Genomic DNA, 23,424 nt, shown 5'->3' on the forward strand with positions numbered 1-23,424 from the left:
TCCCCACTGCAAACTGCAAATTGTTGAGTGTAAATTAGTGTTTCCTCAATGTTTTGATTTTACTTATAACATGTGTATGAGTGTGTTTATGTGCAGAAATGTCCTTTTTTGTTTATTATTTTATCATGTCAGGCACTATGGGCTGTTTTTTTGTATGACAAGTGTTCTAGAAATGAAGTTTGATTGACTAACCAAAGAAAACAGTGAAAACAGTGTTGCAGAGATCCAAAAGCCCTGATACACCGGCCCCCTCTTCACCTGTAGGTCACGGGGCTCTGTGTTGTCTGAACCGGTCGCAGGATTCTCCTTTTACATGGAGATGTAAAATTGATTAGATATAAGAGAAACCTGTTCATTTGGTTTTGACAGATATAGAATGAAAAGTCATGCACAGCCTAGTAACACTGACAGCTGCTGAGCTGAGCGTGTGAGGAACCTATACAAAAATTATTGAGCAATGAAAAAACTAGTGGTTTGCCCGTGATTTCAAACGAGAATGAACCTGACTGATGTGTAGAGGACATGTGAGCCAGTGAGGTGGAACATAAACAGAGGTTTTTCCACTTCCAGCCTCTGTGGTGGTGAAGCCGTGACGCAGCTCCACATGTTCCCTGCAGCCTGTAAAGCTGCTGTGGGGCCGGTGACAGGAGAAGCCACGTGTTTGCTGTAGAGCTAATTGACTGGTGTTTGTGAGTATACCATCAAAAAACCCACAAACACACACATGAAGATAAAAAACAGCGGAGCAAATGAATCAGCAGCAGCAGTTTGTTCTTCACCATGTGTGTAGAGTGTAAAGACTCTGGATCTTCTCAGTCTCACTGTCCTGCTGCTTGTTTGTCTTCAATCTTGCACTTCCCCCTTGTGTATATGTCTGACCTCAGACCAGTTTCTGCCTCCTCAGTGCTCTTTGGATTTGATTGCCTTGATCCTATTGACTAAGCGTAACAAGGAAGATTCCTACAAACTACATGAGTCAGAAGTTGCGTCTCTGATTCCTCATCTTGTTCATGGCAGCTAGACCTGAACTCAGCCATCTAACCAAAACCCGTTCAGACCAGAATGACTGGACTAGGTTCAGATTATATCAATCCATGAGCCATGTATAGGGTCATACCAAATATGGTGTGAGATCTGGTTGTAATTGCTCTGTGAAGAACTGAGTTTTGGCTCAAAGTGTTTCGTGAGGTCACACCAGGGGTGTAGTCAGTGGTTTTCAAAGTGGGGGCCAGGGCTCCTAGGGGGTCCTCCGCGAATTTTCGGGAAAATGAGAACAAATGCAAATAACAAAATAAAATAAAATAATTGTATTTTGGGAATTATTATAAAGTCTTATTCATGAGTATAACCAAATTTGCCATGCTCATCTTTCTAACTGCCTGCCAGACAAATTATCATTCATGACCATTAAATGCTAACTGTTTCAAAACTCAGTAGGTTTGCAAAGGGGGTCCCCAACCGGCCAGAAGCTAATGCTATTGGGGGGGCCTTGTCATGGCAAAGTTTGGGAACACCTGGTCTATGTGATACTCAGGTATATCAGTATACCCACGGAAATGCATTAATATTTCAGTATACCCACTACAAATTTGGTCTACCAGCAGAACTGAAATCAGACCCAAATCTAAGCATTATTAAGTCCAAGTTAAAAACAAAAAAAAACATTTCTGGGGCGGTGTTTAGCTCAGTTGGTAGAGCACCCACCCCATGTGTTGAGGCTATAGTCCTCACTGCAGGCGGCCATTTTTCCATTTTCAATTCTTACTGTTAAATGTTTTTTTTTTATGTAAAGCACATTGAGTTGTCCCTTGGTATGAAATGCGATGCAGTACCAAATACAATATGACAAAGTTCAATCAAGATGTTACTGGGATACCATGTGTGTGAATGGGATGGAGAGACAGACCTGGAAGCAGTATCCATGGACATCTGGCTCTGACTGTGACATAAAACCCAGGAAGTGCTGAAGTGCTAATTTATGTCGGGGTCTTAGCCCTGCAGCAGTGTATAGGAAACAGATTTCTCCAGTGCAGCTCATACATAGTAAAAAAATATACAATGTTCATGTTTTAAAACTCCCAAACATCTGTATGAGTGTTACTGAGACCAAATAAAAGGCAACTTTAGACTCAGGTCATCATAGTTTAATAAAACTTCCTTATAATACAAAGTCAACTGATGCTGTTTTGTTCATTCTTTAGTGAATAAAATCTATTTATGAGGCTTTTGATCGATAACCTACAAAAATAACGTCTCACTGGAACCTCATGTCACCGTGCATGCAAGCTGACAGACGGCACTGAAGCAGGACAGTTGGCGTGTTGTTAATGCGGACACATCGTGTTAGTGCGACAGTAAGTGTTTGTGTCTGGAGGTGGAGACCACGGCCGACAGGTGGAGCTGGTCTCAGACTGGCGGGTACTGTACTGTCCTCGTCCTCTCGCTCCATCCAACACGTCAAGAGTGTGCGGGTTAAAAACAAAAGCAGGGTCACAATACTGAAATGACTAATACTCTGATCAAAGAAAAACAAAAAAAATACAAAACAAAAAGGGTTAATCCATGCATTTATGACTGGATAATATTGCAGAGACAGTTGTAGTAAAAAAAAAAAAAGTTAAGTATTTTCTTGTGGAACGAACAAAGAGAAATAAAAGTGTGAGAACAGAGAGGAGACGTTTCTCTGAAGACTCAGAGAATCAATGATTGGATTTAAAGTCAAAGACGGTTTTCAGTAACAGTCGACTTCATCACAGATGATGTGACGTCTCAAACCAAAGGCAGCGTTCAAAACAAAACAAAAAAGAAAAACAAGTTAAAAGCCTATCTACATGAAAACTACTAATGCAAGTGTTGTTTCACTGCCTGTAGCTACAAAAACAACTACTTTATTAAGACGTAACTCATCATCTCCATGGGATGTTCTGTAACACTGAAATAAAAACAGGTGAAGATGGGGGAAGCTGCTAGTTTACTGACCTGCTCCTATCAATAATGGAGTCAAAAACCAGTATTGTGGAGCCCTGATGAATGAAACAGGTCAGTAACATCACTGTGCAGGGGCCCAGGGCCTCTGCACCAATCAGGGGCCGGAGCTGGAACCACAGTCACTTGAAGCTGCTACATTCACTTACATCATCAGGGAAATCTGACTGATTGACAATAAAAATATAACTTAATATGTAAATATGTCTGTGGCTGCCAGAGGAAACAGTTAAGAGAAAATGAAATGAAAAGAGTTGTATAAAACATAAGTGGTTTGAAGAGATTTCTTCTCCCTCTCAGACCCAGAACTGGCCGTTTTAATGAGACCTGGACTCTAGTGGTTCTCGGTGGATATAGTGGTCTTCACATGTCAAATGGATAAAAAAAATAACAACTGATTACATTAAAATGACCGGACTAAAATGAAAGCATCAAATTAACAGAAGCAGTTGGAGCTGAATCAGAGATCTACCACTGTTACACAGGATCGACATGCAGACGCTACACTTCACATCTACACAGTGTAGTCAAAAAAAGAAAAGACAAAGAGCACTTTAACTTGACTACTTTGTTCGTGTGCGACAAAGAACGTACTATAGACTCTTACATGTTTGTGTTTGTGCTTAGAAAAGTAACGTTAAATAGTGGAAATAGTTCTTATAATGCACAGAGACCAGGGCTAGGCATCGAACCTCAGCAGACTGACTCAACGGTTTGTGGTGTGAGTTCACTCCATGTGATGGAAACTGAAACAAAACCAACGACAGACAGACGACAATCACACTTACAATGTAGTTTCTCTACTTTTGCAAACAAGTTAAAAGGAACCTGTGCTTTTCCTCGTGTGACCGAAAAATGAATCATGAGCATTTATACTAGTGATGGTGACCCTGCTTTAAAGGGATAGTTCAACATTTTGGCAAACTGGCCCATTGCCATAATCCCTTTAGTCATAGCAGTAGGTTCATCACCTTTGTCGGTGCAAGCTATTTTTAGAACGGCGGAGCAGAGCCGTGAGCTGATCAGAGCTACGCTACGGAGGCTAATGGGATTTCTTGGTTTCCCTCATCAAACTCATCAAATACACAAACCAACAACAAGTCCAACAACTTGTTTTCGAGGTAAATTCATGCGCGTCCCCATTGGGAGCATTTGGTGCAAAAACAACTCTCTTAATGTTCCGTTATTATCTGTCACAACTTGTCCACCAGAGTGTTTTGGAGTTGTTGGATTGTGTATTTGATGAGTTTGGTAAAGGAAACCAAGAAATCCCATTAGCCTCCGTAGCGTAGCTCTGAGCAGCTCACAGCTCTGCTCTGCCGTTCTAAAAATAGCTTGCACCGACAATTAAAGGTAACAAACCTACCCCTAAAACTATAGGGATTATGGCAATGGGCTAATTTGCCAAAATGTTGAACTATCCCTTTAATGTTCGACTTGGTTTGCAGTTTACAGATGTGCTAACAAAGACTTCAAAGAAATTATTCATAGTTACGCAAGTAACGCAGTAAGTTATTGAAACATGGCCGCCAGTTAAAGTGTGAGGTGCTGAATCATCACTATGTGTGTATGATGACACCAGTCCTACGACAGCAGACACTACATTAACTGTGGTCGACAGAGTCAGAAGAACAGTGGTGTGTGTGTGTGTGTGTGTGTGTGTGTGGCCCAGCAGCGTAACGTGTGTCTAAGCTGAGGCTCGTGTACAGAAACAGTGGACGAAGAGAAGCACGCTGAGATTCACACACTAAGTGCACACGCCAGTCGCACCGGTATATCACAGTAACATCTAGAGAACAAAACACATCATTCCCCACAACAACAACAACAACAACGACAACGACAACAAAAAGTTCAGTACGAGCTTGAAAACAAATCTCATGGAGTTTCCTTTTGTGTTCCGGCATGAAGCGGGATCCTCAGAGCAGCAGGTGTCGTGAACAAGGGGCGAAGGCTGATCTGAGGTCTGTCCTCAGTCCACTTCAGCCAGCGGTTCCTTGTCTGGAACAAGTCTCTCTCCCACAGGGCTGTGGCTATTTCACAACGGAGCAACACTTCAACGCGTCACGGTGCGTTTGGAAAAATCTGAAATCGCATGATGCTCAATTTGAATTTCCTTGAGCAAAAAGGGTTCGATGGGTTTTTTTCTGTCTCACTTTAAAATCTGCATCATCATCATGTGTTGTCCAGTGGTTTCAGAGTCCCACAGCGTTCTGCCACTTCAGTTTCAGTTTCCTTGTCATTGCAAACAAACAACTAACACAGAAAGACAAATAACATCTCCCAAAATTTTTAGGAAACTAATAGTTCTTTTGTTTTTTTTGTCGTTATTGTTTTTTCTTCTGTCTTCTCAGTACGGTTGTGTTGGAGGCGGTGGGGTCTCACTGTTCACTGTGGGCAGGTCAGTAGTTGTGTACGGGTATCTCCAGCCGTGGTCTGGAGAAGGGGGTGTTGGTGTGGGGGTGTGGGGGGGGCGGGGTCCTCAGGCCTCGGAGCTTAGAGAAGTCCGCGTTGGACTGGGAGGGAGGCGAGCTGCTGCACTGTGCTCCGTACGGAAACTGTAATCGTACTGAGAGAAAGAGAGAGACAGAAGTCACTCCACCAGGAACACACTGACCTCTGGTGGACACAGTCTGTAATTACAGGAACATTACTACTACCCAATGATTCATGACGACCCAGGGCTGCGGTCCAAGTGTTTTTTTTTTAATCTCAAGTGTCTGAGCAGCAGCTGCGATCAGAGCTGCTCCACTTCTGATAAGGAGCTTGAATACTTCCTGTCTTTTCTGCTGCAGCAGCGAAACGCTGGATACTTAAGGAACAAAGAGAATGTTCCTCTAATTTCTGTTCTTAATTTCTACGTTATCTTAATGGCCCAACTTTATCTATTTGTATTCTTCTTTCATCTCACTTCTACATTTCAGCCCTGTGTGTTTGGTGTTTGGAGTTATCATCCAACTATAACATAGATAAAGTTTAAGGAGATTATTTTGACTTTTCCAGCCCTGATCTGAAACAGTTTATTTCAGTGGAGTCCTTCAGGAGTCTTTTAGACTTGTACTTGCTTTTCCTGAAGCTGAGACCCTCAATTATGTGCTGTTTTCCTTGTGTCTGCTCAATGTATTTCTAATTCTGACACTTGATGATCATATTGTGTACTTTGTTTATAATTGTGTTTGGATTTGCTTGTTTTTGGTTGGTCAGTGTTGCTGTTGCGTTGTTCTTATCTCTGTAATCAGGGCGTCATTGAAAAAGAGAGCCTGCTCTCAATTGGCCTCCCTGAATAAATACAGGTTTGAAATGAAATGATCTCTATCGAATGTCAAATCTATTCTAAATGCAGCTAAAGACATTCATTTTGTAATTCCACACCTATTTATTTATTATTTTTATATCGATTTAGATGCCAAGCATAGATCTCACATCATATTGTTGGAAACAACTGTGTCTTCATCAATGTCAACGTGGTGCAGCACAAGATAAAGGGTAATTCCCATTATAACTTGGGTCTATGAAGAATCATGTTGTAATAAACAACAGGATAATAAACTCAGTTCTTTACAGAAATGTTGCTACAGCAAAGTTATTACTAAAGAAGTGCTTATGTTTCCATGTCCCAGTATTTACTGTGGTCTGTATGTTATTCTAGCTGAGAGAATTGATGAACACATGAAATAAAACACATTTTATATTAAATATCAGCAGAACTGTAACTGCAAACATCTGTGTCCTTACCTCTTTCTCGATTTCAGCCAGTGATTTGATTGTGATGCCCATCAGATCCACCTGCTGCAACTGCACATACACAACAGTGATGTTATGTAATCAGTAACACTAGCTACTTCCACCAAGGAGCTCTGTTTTTGGACTGAACAGGATCTGGTTCTGGACTGTGTAGTGTTTCCTAAACCATTATTTTGTTTCACCTTACTTCTACATCTATTGTGCTGACTAAATATTTACCAGCCAAACTAAATCTGACAGACAGATTAAACAATCTTCTTACACAGTGACATTAAACAACAGGTAAAGAATTCAGCAGCAGACTACTGGACATAAAACCTGTTCAACCTGCCACCACAGAGCTTCAGATAAGGACAGGTAACTTACGTCAGACGAGGCACAGGCAAACTTCTCAGAGATCATGAAGGGCACTCCGTCCATGGCTGAAACGCAAGGTTGAGGAAATTAATAAGTGAATGTGTCTTTGCAATAGAATTAAGGAAATAAGAGGAAAACCAAGACAGCGATGTCATCCCTGGGTGGATTGGATTTTCATAATGGAAAAGAGCCAACAACCCCATATCCACATTAAAAGCTCTATGTTTTGAATTCTGATGAAGACAGAGAAGGGGAATGTACTTGTTTGCACTAAATCAAATTCCTTCTAAGTGTAGTAACTACTGGGCCATGAAAGCTATTCTGACTCTGACTCTGAGCAGACAGACATGCACTAATGCACTACTAGCATCAGGAATGAAGCACTGTGCTACAGGAGCTGCCAGCCTACAAATCACAGCCAATAGAGTTAGGCTTGTTTGGTCCCTGAGAAGAAAGAAAATCACATCATTTTTGTTGGAGGAGGACGAAGAAGAAGAAAGAGGAGAGTAAGAAAGTAAAAAAAGAAAGTAACAAACGGGCACTGACCTGAAATAGCATACAGGTTGGAGTTCTGGTGCTCATAGTCTGGCCTGGTGGTGTTCTTCCCTCTGAAGCTGGCCGGAAGGGTCATAGAAATATGCCTGAGGACAAAAACAATGAAATAATACATTAAAAACATTGAATTTATACATTTGCTCACAGCTCCAAGTCCTAAGAACCAGTGAATAGTTACTGTACTGAGCTCTAAACCTGGAGAGGAAAGACCTGCAGGACAGGAAACAGCTGGCTCCTCCAGGGTCTGGAAGGAACCTCCTCTTCACATCCACCAGAGACCAAACAGCTTTAAAGGTTCCTGCATCAACACTGCATTTCCTCTCAATTCTCTCAACACGCACCTCATCTCTATTAGTTTACTCCTTATACATCCCTGATTAGATGCCTGGAGGATTATTTTGTCAACAATGGCAGCATTAACTTGTGAGCTGAGTCTTCTGTGAGAGCTACGGACATTTATTCACAAACCTTCAGGCGGTACACTTCAAAAAGAGAGAGTCACACTTTTTCAGGCCCATTGAAATACCAACAGCCACAGAACACTGACACAGATTATTCAGAGATCCCATCTGAGCTTTACTACGCTGTAAGCAATAAAAGAATCACGGTCAGGTTTAGTTTCAGCTGAGGAGAATATACAGCTGAAGCAGTGTGAGCTGTGGAAATAAATCAGTGGTTCTGTGTTTCCTTAATGAGCCTAAGGCCTTGTCCACACCCGCCTGGGTATTTTTGTCCACAAGCAACTGTGCTTTTGCAACACTGAAACCGTGGTCTTCTGAAACTGGGGACCAGGGTGAAGTTTTCGGCCGAGTTGGGTTTCAGCGGTTGCGTGTGGACAACCGCAACTATTTCTATTGTTTACTTCAGAGCTGAGCGCTTGCTGATGTAAATAGTGCCCGTCCGTAGAGGTTGTTACAGTTGTTATAGGGAATTATAAAACGGTGAAAGGTGAAATCCGGCGATCTGATTGGTTGTTAACCGTGGTATAATGAGCATATACCACGGCTACTATTCTAAAGCCTTATCACAGCGTAGGCTCTCACTCCACGTCAGGCACGTATGACTGGTATGAATGGAAGTTGTTGTCATGTATCCATGCCAACGTACTCTTGCAGTCGGTAGCAAAAGACAGTCGGTGTTTTTACAGCGTTAACAAATAGACTAAAGTAGTTGAATTCACGTGTTTAAGGTTAACTTTCACCTCCGGGGAGGGTTAACAATGGTAGAGTGGATTGAGCAGTGACTTTAACCTGAAAAAAAAGCCGAGGAAAAGACGAGATGCAGAGCTAACTTGGAGCCAACGTCCGGAGAGGTGGGACTATTTTTTTTCACAGTGGGGCTATTTAATTGGATAGTGTATTTCAGGTTGAATAAAAACTAACGTTACAGCAAATTGATTGCGTATTCCTCTTTCATATTGTCATTATTGGTAACCGTTTTATAAAGGCAATATATCACTCCACTCCATGATATATGCTCATTATACCACTGTCGTGATATATTGCTTAAATAAACCCCGACAGACCGAACCCCGACGTAAAGAACACAGCGATTGACCAGAGCCATGTGTAGAGTCTAATCTATTTTGGATGCTGGCGTACACAGTCTGGCCTTAGAGCAAGGAAGTTTTCACACCGTGTAATAACCAGGGTTAATGTTAGCGAGCTAAAATGGATGTGACAAAGTTGGTGTTGTTTATTAGCATGCTGTCAGCTGGATTTGGTTGTCATATGCAGTTGCTCATCTACAGAGCAGCTGGACGAGCAGCGAAGGAGACTTTACGGTTGCGTAAAGGTACGGTGGAGTATTTTTATTACACTGCTCGTGTGGACGCGGAATTTTATGTAACAAAACTTCGGTTTCAAAAATACCCGTGTTCGTGTGGAGGGAAAGAGGCCTAAGTGGAGGGAGACGATCACGAACTGGGAAAGTGGTAGAGTTGGGCAATCTTGACATTGTCTTGATCTTGACACTCCCCCCCTGGGGTTCACCTAATTACCCTGTAAGGACGATAAGGACGCTGCTAAAAAAGAAAAAAAAAAATCAGCTGCGATGAGCTGTCAGAGGAGCGCTGAGCTGTTTCTCTCCCGCAAACAGCAGTGGGAAGATTCAGATTATATAACACGTGAATGGTTCTAAACATGATTGTTGAGTAGCAGCAGAACAAGTCAACCTTAATGAAGACATGAAGTCTGTATCGTTTTATATTTCAGCCTGGTGTTTGGCTGCTCTCTGTATTATGTATAAATCGGAGTGCCGATCAGCTGAGCCGGAACACAGTGGATGTGTTTTATAAGATCGGTAATAAAAAAAATTAATTGCTGACAGAGGATGAGGTTGCCAATCAGCACAAGCCTAAAGTTGTACTATATGGTTTATTGGTCTGAATGACTATATGTAGAGGATAAATAATCCTCAGTATATAAATGGACATGTGATGCTTGTCTTTTAAGCGTTAAACTAAAATCAATACTTGTGGTTTTATCTCTCTGCCGCCCTGTCAAGTTAAAGGAAGTCCTTCTCACCTCACCTTTGTCTCATCACATGCTGTTTGGTGAAAATAAGTGCTCACAACTAAACAAAAACTGCAGCTTAGAACATGAACACTCTCTCATTGTCTCGTTTTCATATGTTCAGGACTAACATGTATACTAATATCCTGATAAATGCAGGATATTACCACCATTGATGCAGGTATGGTGATTCAAAGTGATTTGTCAAAACCAAGAATGAAATAAAACTTCAACAGACAACTGTCCTCATTTCTTTCCATCAGCGAGGCAGTCAGTGAACTCATCTTCTTTATGAGCCGGCTGCAAGTTTTTCCTTCTTCACTGTGATCTAAATGTGGAAGCATTTCCTTCCCTTGAGGAAAGGATGTTAACAGACAGTGAACATCCTCTTTCCTTGACTTTAGATCTGAGTTAGCTGAACGAGTGAGGAACACTACACACACACACACACATACAAGTACACAACCAGAGTTAGGGTGGACGTACTTGGGCATAGGAGCTGCTGGCACTGGGACTGAGCTGGAGGAGGAGTTCACATTCTGGACGTTGTTGGTGGTTGGAGTGTGTGTGGAGTCCTGAGCCCGAGGCACGGTCCCCATGCGATACCAGATCCCCATGTTGTTGAGCTCTCTGTCAAACAGGTTCACAAGCACTAATAAGCACAAAGCGCTTAATGGAATCATGGATCACAGGCTTAACACATCGTCATGTACAGTAATCACCCTCAAACTTTAAGTGCATACATGATCCATGCCCTGTCTGTTCTCATTAAACTTTTCTCTGAGGAGTTATGGTGATTTATGCATCATGTGGATAATCGTGTCCATGTTTCTTTTACACTTGTACTGACATGTCACATGTTTCTTTCTCTTTCCTCAGACAGAAGCTCAACCACTGAGCTTTCTTAACATCCTGGACTGTGTGAAATCCACTTGCATACATGAACAGCTGCGTGTCTACACAACAGATAAACCATTAGGAATGACACTAAACCTACAAATCACAGCTTGAGACTTCAGTGGTTTTGCTTTCACAAGTCAAGTCTAGAGTGAGTCTCAAGTGTCACAAGTCACGGCAGCCTTTTTTTTAAAGGGATAGTTCAACATTTTTGGCAAATTGGCCCATTGCCATAATCTCTATAGTTTTAAGAGTAGGTTTGTTACCTTTAATTGTCGGTACAAGCTATTTTTAGAATAGATAATAACGGAACGTTACGAGACGAGGCAAACGCAGAGACTGCTTGCCAAAAAACTGCCCCTGACGGGAACGCATCAGCGGTGTTGGAGTTGTTGGATTGTGTATTTGATGAGTTTGATGAGGGTAACCAAGAAATCCCATTAGCCTCCGTAGCGTAGCTCTGAGCAGCTTGCGGCTCTGCTCCACCGTTCTAAAAATAGCTTGCACCGACAATTAAAGATAATGAACCTACTCCTAAAACTATAGGGATTATGGCAATGGGCCAATTTGCCAAAATGTTGAACTATCCCTTTAAAGATATCTAAGGCTGTGCTTTTATTCTATGATTATTTTCTAGATTGTTCTTTTAATATCCAGCTTTTATTAGTGGATAATGATTTTTATACCTGCTTTTATTTATTTATTTATTTTTATATTTACTGTTTGTCTTCATTTGTATTAGATTTTAATATGCTATCTTTTCTTTCTTCACTTCAATACATGTCCTCTGTTTTAGTATTTCATTGTTTCTTTAACTGAAAGGGACAGCAACAGGAAAGTTGGCATCCTGTCCTTTTTAGATTGTCCAGTCCAGATTGTCCAAATATACTGACCCTATGAAGGTGTACTGAGGGGGGGCCTGCTTGGAGCGTCCCAGGATGCGAATGTCACAGATGGCTGCCTCTGTGGAGTCCCGTGGAATAAACTTGATGCAGAGTCGCCTCTTCCTGAAGGCCTGCTCCTCTGTGGGATGTAGAACAGAGAGTGAATCACTGCACAGCAGTCGGTCAGATCGTGAACTCTATGTTAATGCCAGAGAGGCTCTCTGCAGTTTTTATGATTAGGGCTTGTCATTTTTAGACATATCTCACCACACAGTGGCTTTCCTCTTGACTTGATAACTTACGGGTGTCAACAGTCTCCTGGATGGGGATGAAACCCACAGGCAGAGTGTCCTTTATATCTATCAGCTTCATGTCCACAAGAACATTGCCTAAGTGGCTCTGTGGAGAAAATGAGCGAGAACAAGAGAACAGCGAAATGATGGTCAGAGATTTTGAGGGAATATAGTGTAACGCAGGAAAATGTGGAGAGTGAATATAACCATAAGTCAAATACTGTGTGTGTGTTTCACGTACATTTTCCTTTGAGAAGACCCTGGTGAAGCAGAGGTAGCGCGTCACCTTGGATTTGAACAAACCATCTTTCCACAGGTCGGCATCAAGGCCGTCTGTTGTTGTGGAGACCTGGAGGAAGAAGCATAATAGAATTAAAGGTCACTGAACCACCCTGTCTGGTGTTGATAGATTTTCAATTTAATGACTCTTTAGGGCCAAAATGGTTATGTGAGTGAGTCCCTGGGAAAATCAGTGTGTCCCTAATAACATTTTTATTTCTTGAGAAATTCTAGTGCAAGACTCCTGTTTGATGTTGGTATGATATGGTTATAAATAATTATCAACTAATGAATTAGTTTGACAACATTGAGGAAGTCATGTTTCAGTATCTCAGAGTACTGGTTAAGAGGATAATAAAGTGCTAATGGTAATGTGATGTTCAGCTGTCAATCTGTGCTCAGCTGTGTTCTGTACCTACCACATCATATCCAGTAGGCGCCCTGTTCCTGGAGGCCACTACTCCAACTCCAGTGATTGGGTCCATGGGCATCTCTGGTAAAGCTTCAGAAAGCTCCCTCACCTCCGGCATGTTGGCAGAGTTCTGCAACAGAGAGGAGAAGGACAGATTAACACCCACAACAACCTGGACCAATCATTTTTTATGGGCCGTCATTTTTAGACCATAGTTCAAGCTTTAAAGAGGAATTTTGCAAGTCTGGCAGTTTTTCCTCTATGTTGCTAACCCTCCACCTGGCCATGCGCATTCGTTTACAACGAAGCCGGCGAAAAATCAATACATGGAGCAGTGGAAAAGGTTATATAACATACACGATGTTACGATGTGTAGCCTAAACTGTCATAAACAAAAGATTGCCGGTTCCATATTACTAGGGAGCTTTTTGATTAAGATAAAAATGTAGCATAGCCACGGGAAAAATTCTGCTTTAGTTCCTCTTTAAGTAGCGATAAAGTTTAGATTTTGGAATAAAATAAGCTTCACCTAAAATAAAAGCATAATAACCTATAAATAACAAGAACAACAATTTTCCCTTTGTTTTAGTGAAAAGAACAACAAGTACGTTATTAGGATGTTTACAGTTAATGAACTCTCCTTTTACAAAACATATTATGAAAAACTTCTTGAAAAAAGTATGTGCAACTTCAGCAATATTACGCCTCCTCTGTTGTCTATATCATTTTCACACTTGGCAAATACATCCCGTGGGCTGGACTGGCTCTAGGCTAAACAATGTTGGGTGAAAAGCTGATTTAAAGGAGCAGTGTGTGTAGTCTAATGTAGGCTTGCGTGCTTTACTAAGGAGGATAGAAACATTTGAATTCATTAATTAACTATTTATTTGCCTTTTAAATGAAACATATCTATCAGACTCTTTTCACATAAATGTCAACAGCAATAAAAACCAGCAAAAAGGTCAACAACACTCACAAATAAACTACACATCACTGTAAACAGACACACAGTGAAAATGAATCCAACATAGTTCAATCCAGACTAAACAAAAATTTCTATCTGTGTTGTGATGTCTACCCAAATGTAACTGACACACCCTCAACAGTATGCATTCTTACTGCATGACATCACCCCATGAAAAAACCCCACAAACTGATAATATCTTACTTCACCCAGACACACAAATGTTGTTAGCATGACAGTTTCAGTTTCTCAGTTGTAAGGATTTGGCGAGCACATTAACGTTTTGGAGTGAAAAATAAACAGAGGAGTGTGTGTGTGTGTGTGTGTGTGTGTGTGTGTGTGTGTGTCACCAAAGCTTCACTATCCACATAAAATCAACCCTGCAGCTTCTTTCTGTCTGTTCACTAAATGAGACTTCACTGAATCTTAACTTACCGACTTCTTAAAAGCCTGACTCTCCAGCCCCACAGCAGCACATAAATAAGAAGTTCAGAGAGTGTGTGATTTACACAGAGCAGAAACCCTTCAGCAGCTGCCTGGACAACAGAGGCCTCCTACATAGCATCTCCTTGACTACTATAGTCTTGTGTTCAGAGCTGTGACGCTGAGAGAGAGAATAAAAGACCCAGAAAAGGCTGAAAGCTGGGCTTCTGACCCCAGAGGCCTGCAGACCAATGAGCCGACACACCACGCCCCTGATATCATTTCACACAGAAACATATGTCACCAGCTGGTTACAGGTTTGGTTGGTGGTTGGTTGGTCTAGTTAAAGACATGAACTCTGCAGAGAGGTCAGCTCTCCTGTGGCAGGCAGCAACATTTGTTGTACAGCTGTGGCATACACCCAAACATACAGTACAGTACACGTTATAATTTTAGGGCTACAACTAACAACTATTTTCATTATCGATTAATCTGTCGATTATGTAAACGATTAATCAATTAGTTGTTTGGTCAGTCAAATGTTAAAAAATATCAATCAGTGTTTCCCAAACCACAAGACGTCCTCAAATCTCTTGTTTTGTCCACAAACCAAAGAGATACTCAGTTTACTGTCATAAATGAACAAAGAAACCAGAAATATTCACATTTAAAGGGACAACGAGGAGTTTTGGAAAAGCGAAGCGTTTTCACGCTACATTTATGAGCCTCCGCGCGCACCGTACATTTCTTTGACCGGTGCAAGACAGACTCATGTTTTCATTCATCAAGAATTAAAGTCAGAGGTTCGAAGACGATCACATACCGTCGTAGTTCCGACCATAAACGGCGATTCCGCTGCGTTATTCTCATGACTCGCCACGAAACCGAAAGTAAGGAAACGCTGGTCCGCCCAGCATTTCCACCATTAATTAAAATAACAAAATAACGATAGAGACAAAACGATATATTTATCGAAAATGGAGCCATTAACAAGTGTGGGTAGCGGAGATTCATCCACATTAATGTGAGACTTTTTTATAACCAAATAGAAAGTCCTCGTTGTCCCTTTAAAGGGATAGTTCAACATTTTGGCAAATTAATCCTTTGCCATTATCCCTATAGTTATAGTTACTAGACAGAGTTGTTTTCGAGGCAAATGCAGAGACCCCTTGCCGAAAAGCTGCCCCAGATAGGAACGCACATCAGCGGTTTTGGATGAATTTACCTCGAAAACAACTCTGTCTCGTAACGTTCCATTATTATCTCATAGCGTGGTGAATGTGCAGGTCACAACTTGTCCACCAGAGCGTTTTGGAGTTGTTGGATTGTGTATTTGATGAGTTTGATGAGGGAAACAAAGAAATTCCATTAGCCTCCGTAGCGTAACTCTGAGCAGCTCATGGCTCTGCTCCGCCGTTCTATAACTGGCTTGCACCAACAATTAAGGGTAACGAACCTACTCCTAGGATAGGGATTATTGCAATGGGCCAATTTGCCAAAATGTTGAACTATCCCTTTAAGAAGCTGAAACAAGAGCATAAGACTTTTTTTTCTTAAAAAACTACTCAAACCGATTATTATCAAAATATTTCACGATTGATTTAATAATCAATTATTGTTTGATTAATCGATTAAATGTTGCGGCTCTATATAATATTATATTCATTCCATTAACATCCCTCTTGCCAGGCTACTGACAGCCCTGTCAACTGACACCAGAGCTGAGTGTGTCCCCTGGCCTGGCCTTGCTCTTTCAGTGTCACATTGCTCTTTTCATCACCCGTCTCTAACTACATTGCAGTTAGTTGTGGTTTAGTCATTTTCAAAGTTCCTCTTCTGACATTTGTTAAACTCTGTAAAAAAATTCTGGCTGTCTGGTTTCAGATTGTTGTTTTTTTAGCCAGACACTTGTTTCCTGAAAGCTGATGGTTTCTGTGGTTAGTGACACAAACACATCAAACTGAATCTGTTTTCATGACACTGTTAATGGTTCCCTGTAGTACAAGGTGGGACCACCCAGCCGTGGTATTGACTGGTTATTTTGTATATTGTTTTGTACTTTATAAAATAATATGAAGGTTAAACACTTGAGTTTTATCAAAGGAGTGTTTTAAGTTGAAAAGTTTGCGACATGTTTCACTGTTACTTCGGTGCTTCACGCTCAAAACTAGAAGTGATTCTGTCATGCTACACATTAGATAGCGGTGCACCTGTTTTGTTTTTTGCATCCATGCTCGTGGATGCTTGCAAAGACATGAATTAAGGTCCTGAATTAACGACTTGCTTCTCCCTTTCCTTCCAGTGACTTTGCAATATGCGGTTGAAAGGTTTTGGCTTCTTATGCATGGCCAGATTGTTTCAGTGCTAGATAATGGCTGCACCTATTATCATTCTGCTATTGGGAGAATAAATGCTGTCGCTTGTTTGTATTTCGTTAAACCAACCACAACTGAGCCCGGTATTCAGTGATGGTGCTGCAACAATACAGTGTGAGGTAACTTGTTTTGGTGGGAAATCTAGACCCAGGGAGGCAGATGGTCACACTGTCATTAAAATGGGTTATTTACTGCAAAGAAACGCCACAAACAACAGCAAAGACATTTGTTGAATGTGCCATTTAACAATCTGAATCTTAAGTGTGAGGGCTTCTCTAAATCAAAAGGGCATGAGAAAATGTTGTAAACAGGCAGAAGAAGTGGACAGAAGGGAGTCAGGATCAGCGCAACAGCAACACAGAGAAAATTTTGACTAAATATGATGGTCTCAAAAAAATCACTTTCTATTTTCAAGGTCTTAGTCTTGTCTAGGAATCAGCTACATTTTTCTTCATCTCGATTGAGCTGGACTCGGGATTTTTTCTCAAGATCAGTCAAGAACACAGCTGCAGCAACATCTTTTTTTTTTTTTGCAAACATCTCCCTCTGTCACTCACTCACTTTGGTTTATAATTCAATAACTGAGGATAATTATAATTGTGTAAGAGTATGCTTGTGTTCATGGTTGCACCAGAGTCAAAAGTGGGAGACTTCAGCAGGTTCTGTGTTGTGTTCTTCTGTTCAATCCAAACTTTGTTTCAATTAAATATAGAATTATCTTAGCTGAGGTGTAAATATAAAGCAACATGACTATTATGAGTACTGGTACTGATCTCGGTCTCTGATCTTGGTATTGATTCGGTCTTGGGTTATGTGGTCTTGACCACAACACTAGGGTTTAGGTGTCTAACATTTACCTTGAAACTAATGCACCTTCTCTTTATGAAACGTTAATGACTAATCTACAAGCAAAACAAGACTGACCAAAGGTTACAGACCAGTTTCAGATGTCTTAGTGGAAACGGCCTTGGGTCTAATGGCTAAATATGTCCCCCCCATAAATAGTGCACCATCTGATTCTGTTTACCTCCTGTCTGTTGTACTCCTCATATTTAGCTTCATCGTTGTATTTAACTGTTTATCGAAAACGACAACACTGGCACATGAAGACACTTGAGTTAGAGGACCATTTCTAAACAACCCATTAGAGAAAAATGTTGATTTTGGTGTATTAAGTGGCTATACACCAAATTCACCACAACACCCGAACCACTTGGATAATGTCCCACCCTGGTTTAACACGAGAGCATCTCTGTTAGAAAACACCACTGTGACCATTTATCAATTGAATTGGGCATCTCCTCTGGGCGAGATGCGCATCGCTTCTGTTGTTTGCAGATATATCTATCACAGTTTGGACAATTAAATCGTTAAACGATAATCTCCTTCCTCTTGTCAGTCTTGTTGTGTTAATTTGTACCGTGGTTTATCATGGTTATCTAGCCGCTGAGATAACACAGCTAATAAGCTAGCGAGCTAGCCTGGCTAGCGATAGCGTCACACCAGCTGTGACCGACGGACTCGGCAGTCAGCCCGGTCTGTAGTGTCTCTGACCGGCCCGGTGGACAAACATTATCTACCGGGCAATTTAAGAGTTTATCATTCATATCCAAGTAGTTCTAGTCAAAACTGTATAAAACAAAAGCAGCTTTATGCGCGCCCTGCCTCTCCATTTCACCGAAGCTGCAGTAGCTGCTAATGCTAGCTAACTCGCTAACTAGTTGAGTTCTCCACTTACACAGCGAGGTTAACAGTTGTGTTCGGCCGGTCTTCAGCTGCTTTCTTCGGTTTATCCTGTCTCGCTCCTCTTCACAGCCTCGGGGAGACTCGCATATTTACGAAATCGCTATAATCAACAAACCACTCGGAGACACTGGCCGCTTTGTATAGATTTGCATAATGGTCCTCCGGCTAGTGGATTCAGAGGGGCTCAGAGTGGAGCTGTGGGTGAGGACTGTAATGGGGGTGTGATCAACAAACACCAACTGGAGGAGCCTTCCCCCTCTCTGCCACCCGGTGCCCACGTTCATCACTGAACACAACACTGGTGATGCAATGTCGATTTCTCATAGACTTGTGAAATGCTAACATTCAGTGATCTCCTCCAGTCTCTTACAGGCATTTGTCCTTGGAAACAGATCACAGGGGATGAAAGCAAGAATGGAATAGCCTACTCATCTGAATGTTTGCATTTAAAGAAAAATGGTCTTTACCCTGTAGCCCACCATTTATTTTGGTCTTCTTGAATAAATACTGAGTAGCCAACTGCAAGGACCAATAAATCTCATTATGAATGAAACAATAGGTCCCTTGTGTTATTCTCAGGTTTTGGAGCCCCGGAGGGGCCCAGTTACAATCGTGTTATGTCTTTATATACCATGCTTAGAAGGTGCATTTTATTGAATAAACCAGTGCTACAAAGCAAATGTGTACTGAACTGTTAGAAAATAGAGTAGGAACAGTTAGTTGCACAATGAAGATTGCAGAGTGCATTCTGATCAACTCAGATCATCCACTTCATAACAACTTGATGAAAAAGCTGCAGTGGTGGTGGACAGCTCCTCTCTCTATGCACGACCATGGGTGTATTATACTATAATATAGTAGTCTTATAATAGATCCATGTGCATGACAGAGAGATAGCTAGGCTATATATCTTATAATATCTTTGTACCTACATCTTTGTACCTTATTTTTTTCTGCAAAAGGTGGATGAGCTGACAGACAAATGAATTTCCCATTGGGGATTAATAAAGTAATCATTATCTTATCGATTAGGCTATATCTATGTTATTGCACTCAATAAATGCTTATTTACTAATGTCCTCTGAGCTGGTACTTAAACATGGCACAAAACTATCATCCTTACTGGCAGTTGTTTGAGGCAGATGTTCATTTTCAGACTTGCTGTAATGAATAAACAGCACTGTGGTTCCAGGTATCATGTTTCACAAGGAGAGAAACATGCAACATGGAGATCTATTGCCACCATGATACTGTAGTTCATGTGTGCATGGGAATGAATAACTAGAAAAAGCATTTCCAAGAATGGAAATGGTGTGACTGCTGATAGCAACTGAACGCTGTTGCAGAATTAGCAAATAGTGCAAGCAGTGATCACCATACAAATGTTTGACCAAAGTCGGAATTGAACCCACAACCTCATGGTCATTAGACTTCCACTCTGCCTCTAGGCCACGGTGCACACACAGTTGCAGAGACTGTTGTCTGTTAATGATCTGCACACTGTCAACATCAAGAAAGCTTGAGAGTCAAGCTTGAATGACTTAGAATGAAAATTTCTGTGAATTTCAGGCTGAGAGCAGCAGTTTCAACATGAAGCAAGTTATCAGAAGTCAACAGAGGACAACTGGGAAAATAATTCACTATAATTGTTGTTGAGGCAAGAATTGAACCAGCAACCTTCAGGTCTCCAGACCAGCAAGCTAACCACTAGGCTACAGACAGAGACAGTATGTGAGGGGTAAAGAAAACCTTTGATAAGAGGATCACTGGCTTCTGCTTAAAAAAAAAAGTAAGGAATCGAACCCATGACCTCATGATCAATAAACCTTTACTCTGCCACTTCGCCACAGAGAGCACAGACATAAGCATGTTTCAGACAGAGTTGTGGAGAATTCTCAGCATTGGGCTGAATGAGAGCAGAGAGCTCCCTGGCTGCATTTAAAAAAATATTTTAAATTATTATCTAAGTCTCTTTGCATTTTTGACCAGAATTTTAGCCAGAAGACAAGTGTGGCTACAAAACTGGAGAAAATAATTTGTCTAGAGTTTAATTTGCAGAAAAAGTTAAATATTTTAAAAAGTATAAATAGTTAAAAAGAGAAAAGTAACGCCGATAAAGTTGAAAAAAAGCTGCACGTTTTGATATATGAATTGTTGAAATAGCACAACACCTAACACACTAACCATACGGCCACAGAGAACCTGAGTTACAATGAGCTTTATACTATGAGGAATCAAAGACTGTCCAATGACAGCTGAATAATTGGAATCAAAAGTCAAGCAATGATGTGAAATGACTGAGGCAAGAATCGAACCCATGACCATATGATCACTAAACCTTTACTCTGCCACTCGGCTACAGAGAGCACACTGCTTTCAAGACTGTTGTCATTCATTGTAATGTGATGATGTGCTGCAAACTGGTACGAGTAATCAAGGAGATAACAAACACCTGTAACCAATTGAAGGCGGGGGAGGAGAGCAGAATTCAACATAACATAACAAGAATTCTTCCCTTGGATTCGAACCAGTGACCTTAGGGTTGGCAGGCAGTTACCCTAACCCCTACACTACAGAGGAGTTGTAAAGAAGAGAGGTTGAGACTTTGCAGAATGTGAGATTTTTCAATGATGCTTAAAACAAAAATAAATTAATATAAATTAGCCACACCAAGTAAGAAGAGGACTTTTTTGTGACCTGTGACTATTTTTTGGTGAATTAAAATGAATTAAAAAGCACTTAACAGCAAGTTACAAAGTTGAGCTCCTTCTCCTGCTGATGTGAAAAAAATGCATTGAGCTTAATGAGAGCAGAGAGCTCCCTGGCTGCATTTAAAAAATATTTAAAATTATTATCTAAGTCTCTTTGCATTTTTGACCAGAATTTTAGCCAGAAGACAAGTGTGGCTACAAAACTGGAGAAAATAATTTGTCTAGAGTTTAATTTGTGGCCATGCTGACAGTTTAGCCAGAAAAACTCTAGAATGTTTTTTTTGCCTCTCTCCACTCTGACACCACTCTGGCTCTGCTCGTTAGACGCAATACACACACATTATAAAGCTGAAAAAAATCAGAAAAAGTTAAATATTTGAAAAAGTTTAAATAGTTAAAAAGAGAAAAGTAATGCCGATAAAGTTCAAAAGAAGCTGCACGTTTTGATATATGAATTGTTGAAATAGCACAAAGTATGAAGGACTAGAAGAAGACCGTAAAAAGGCGGAAGAAAATGGCCAAACAGAAGAACAATAGTGTGACTGCTTCAGCAGTCACACTAATAACTACAAGAGGATTTAAACACCCAAATAACATAACTGTAGCAGCTGGTGGGTGATTAAACTGCAGGAAACGCCCTCTCATCACTTTGTCATGTGTGGTTTTTGCAGTTTTTCTTTACTTCTGCTTTGTTTATGGTTATCTGACCTGACATAGTGGGGAAAAAATAGCCTACATTATTTTGTACTGCAGTTATTACCGGTAACTCCAATTCACGTATAGAAGACTCTGTGGAACTACTGTATTTGTTCATAGTAACGACTGAATACTGAGTTATGACTTAGGTACAAACCAGCCACAGAGAGTGACCCATCGCCTCTCTCAGCCTATGAATGTAAATGACTGTTTACACTCAATACTAGGTCTGAGAAGGACCTCTTCCTTAGTGTAAGCTATGAACTTGTATGTTTATCTGATGGGAGCAGGTCTAAACAAACACATGCATAGGCTATCATGTATATTTGCAATATTTGTCACTGTTTCCTCAAACACACTCCACTGGGGCTAAATCTTTATCAAATAAACCAGACAACCGAATTTTCACCCTGACCTCTGGAGGTGGTGTCCAGGAAATTAAAATTAGTAGAAACACTGAATGCAGAGATTCACTAAAGCTCAGTGGACAGAGGACAGGGTGTCTCCAGCAGCTGGGATATGAGCTGTTCAACATTTACTCAGCTTGTTTCTCTAACTTCAGATCCAGACGTCTGAGGACTAATCTGACTCATCTGGTTCAAATATAGAGTTGAAAAAAACCATTAGGTGTCAATATGGCTTAAAACTTGGTAAAAGACAATTTCTGGCAGGAAATACAACACTGACACACGATCATAGAGGATATGATGTCATTGACAGGGGACCAATTAAGCAGATGCCATGGATACCAAGATTAAAATCACAGATCTCTGTGGTTTGAGAATCGATTGGAAACATTTGGGATGATGTGAGAGAGAACAACATATGGAAAGTAGGTCTAGTTGTTTTTAGACATTTCATTTGGAAAGGTTACAGATTACATCTTTGAGGGATCACATTACTGTATTACATGCTTGCACCATAACCCGCTTTAGTGGACTTGCTGTAAATCATGCAAACCACACACAGCACACAACCCGTAAATTGTAGCAGGAATCTTGTTTAGCTCAGAATTTACTCTTTAATTAAGTAACACACTGTTCACTAAAAATACAAAAACTCTGCTTTGGTTATCTATGGGCGGAAAGCTGAGAGACTAAATGGATTGTCCCTTTTTGTCTAGAGTAGACAATCAAATGAGGGCCTTGTTTCAACTTGAGTGTCCTGAAAGGTACAAAGCCAGTCAAACTAGTTTGGGCGTGGTCTGGAATCTTAATATTGATTTTCATTGAATGTTGAATCAGATTACGAGCTGAAATGTACTGGTTCATATGTTTCTTGAGTTCTTTGGCTTTTGAAGAGCACGGCCATGGGCTGATAGTTAGTAGAACATGTGGGAGGGGTCTCCAGGAAGAGGAGCGGATGTCGGGGGAAAAGTCCATGTGATATTGAACACGTGTTGCCATTTAGTGACCTTTCAATAAATGTTAAACACAAAACACCAAAGCTCCTGTAATCAGAGGATGCTCTGTCCTCTGTGAAGTCTCACATCGCCCCCTAAGGATTAACAGGCAAATCATAGGGAGCAAGGAAACTTCATGCTCCAAAAGAGATTTGAATTCCCCTAAAATGCAACAAATGTACAGGCTT

General features: G+C 40.9%; 1 protein-coding gene across 1 annotated transcript; it reads right to left on the reverse strand.

Moving 5' to 3' along the window:
- Positions 1-4,403: 4,403 nt before the first annotated feature.
- Positions 4,404-18,715, reverse strand: mvb12ba (multivesicular body subunit 12Ba). The gene is made up of 10 exons (XM_085794131.1): positions 18,420-18,715; positions 12,927-13,049; positions 12,470-12,577; positions 12,238-12,334; positions 11,945-12,074; positions 10,641-10,784; positions 7,633-7,727; positions 7,096-7,151; positions 6,721-6,780; positions 4,404-5,554 (listed from the first exon to the last, which is right to left on the reverse strand). Exons 2-10 carry the CDS (start codon positions 13,035-13,037, stop codon positions 5,468-5,470), a joined length of 888 nt encoding a protein of 295 aa, XP_085650257.1. The 5' UTR covers positions 13,038-13,049; positions 18,420-18,715; the 3' UTR covers positions 4,404-5,467.
- Positions 18,716-23,424: the final 4,709 nt, after the last annotated feature.

The sequence above is a fragment of the Trachurus japonicus genome, chromosome 12 (assembly GCF_045865225.1).
Source record: "Trachurus japonicus isolate A0001 chromosome 12, Traja_1.0".
Taxonomy (NCBI): Eukaryota; Metazoa; Chordata; class Actinopteri; order Carangiformes; family Carangidae; genus Trachurus; species Trachurus japonicus.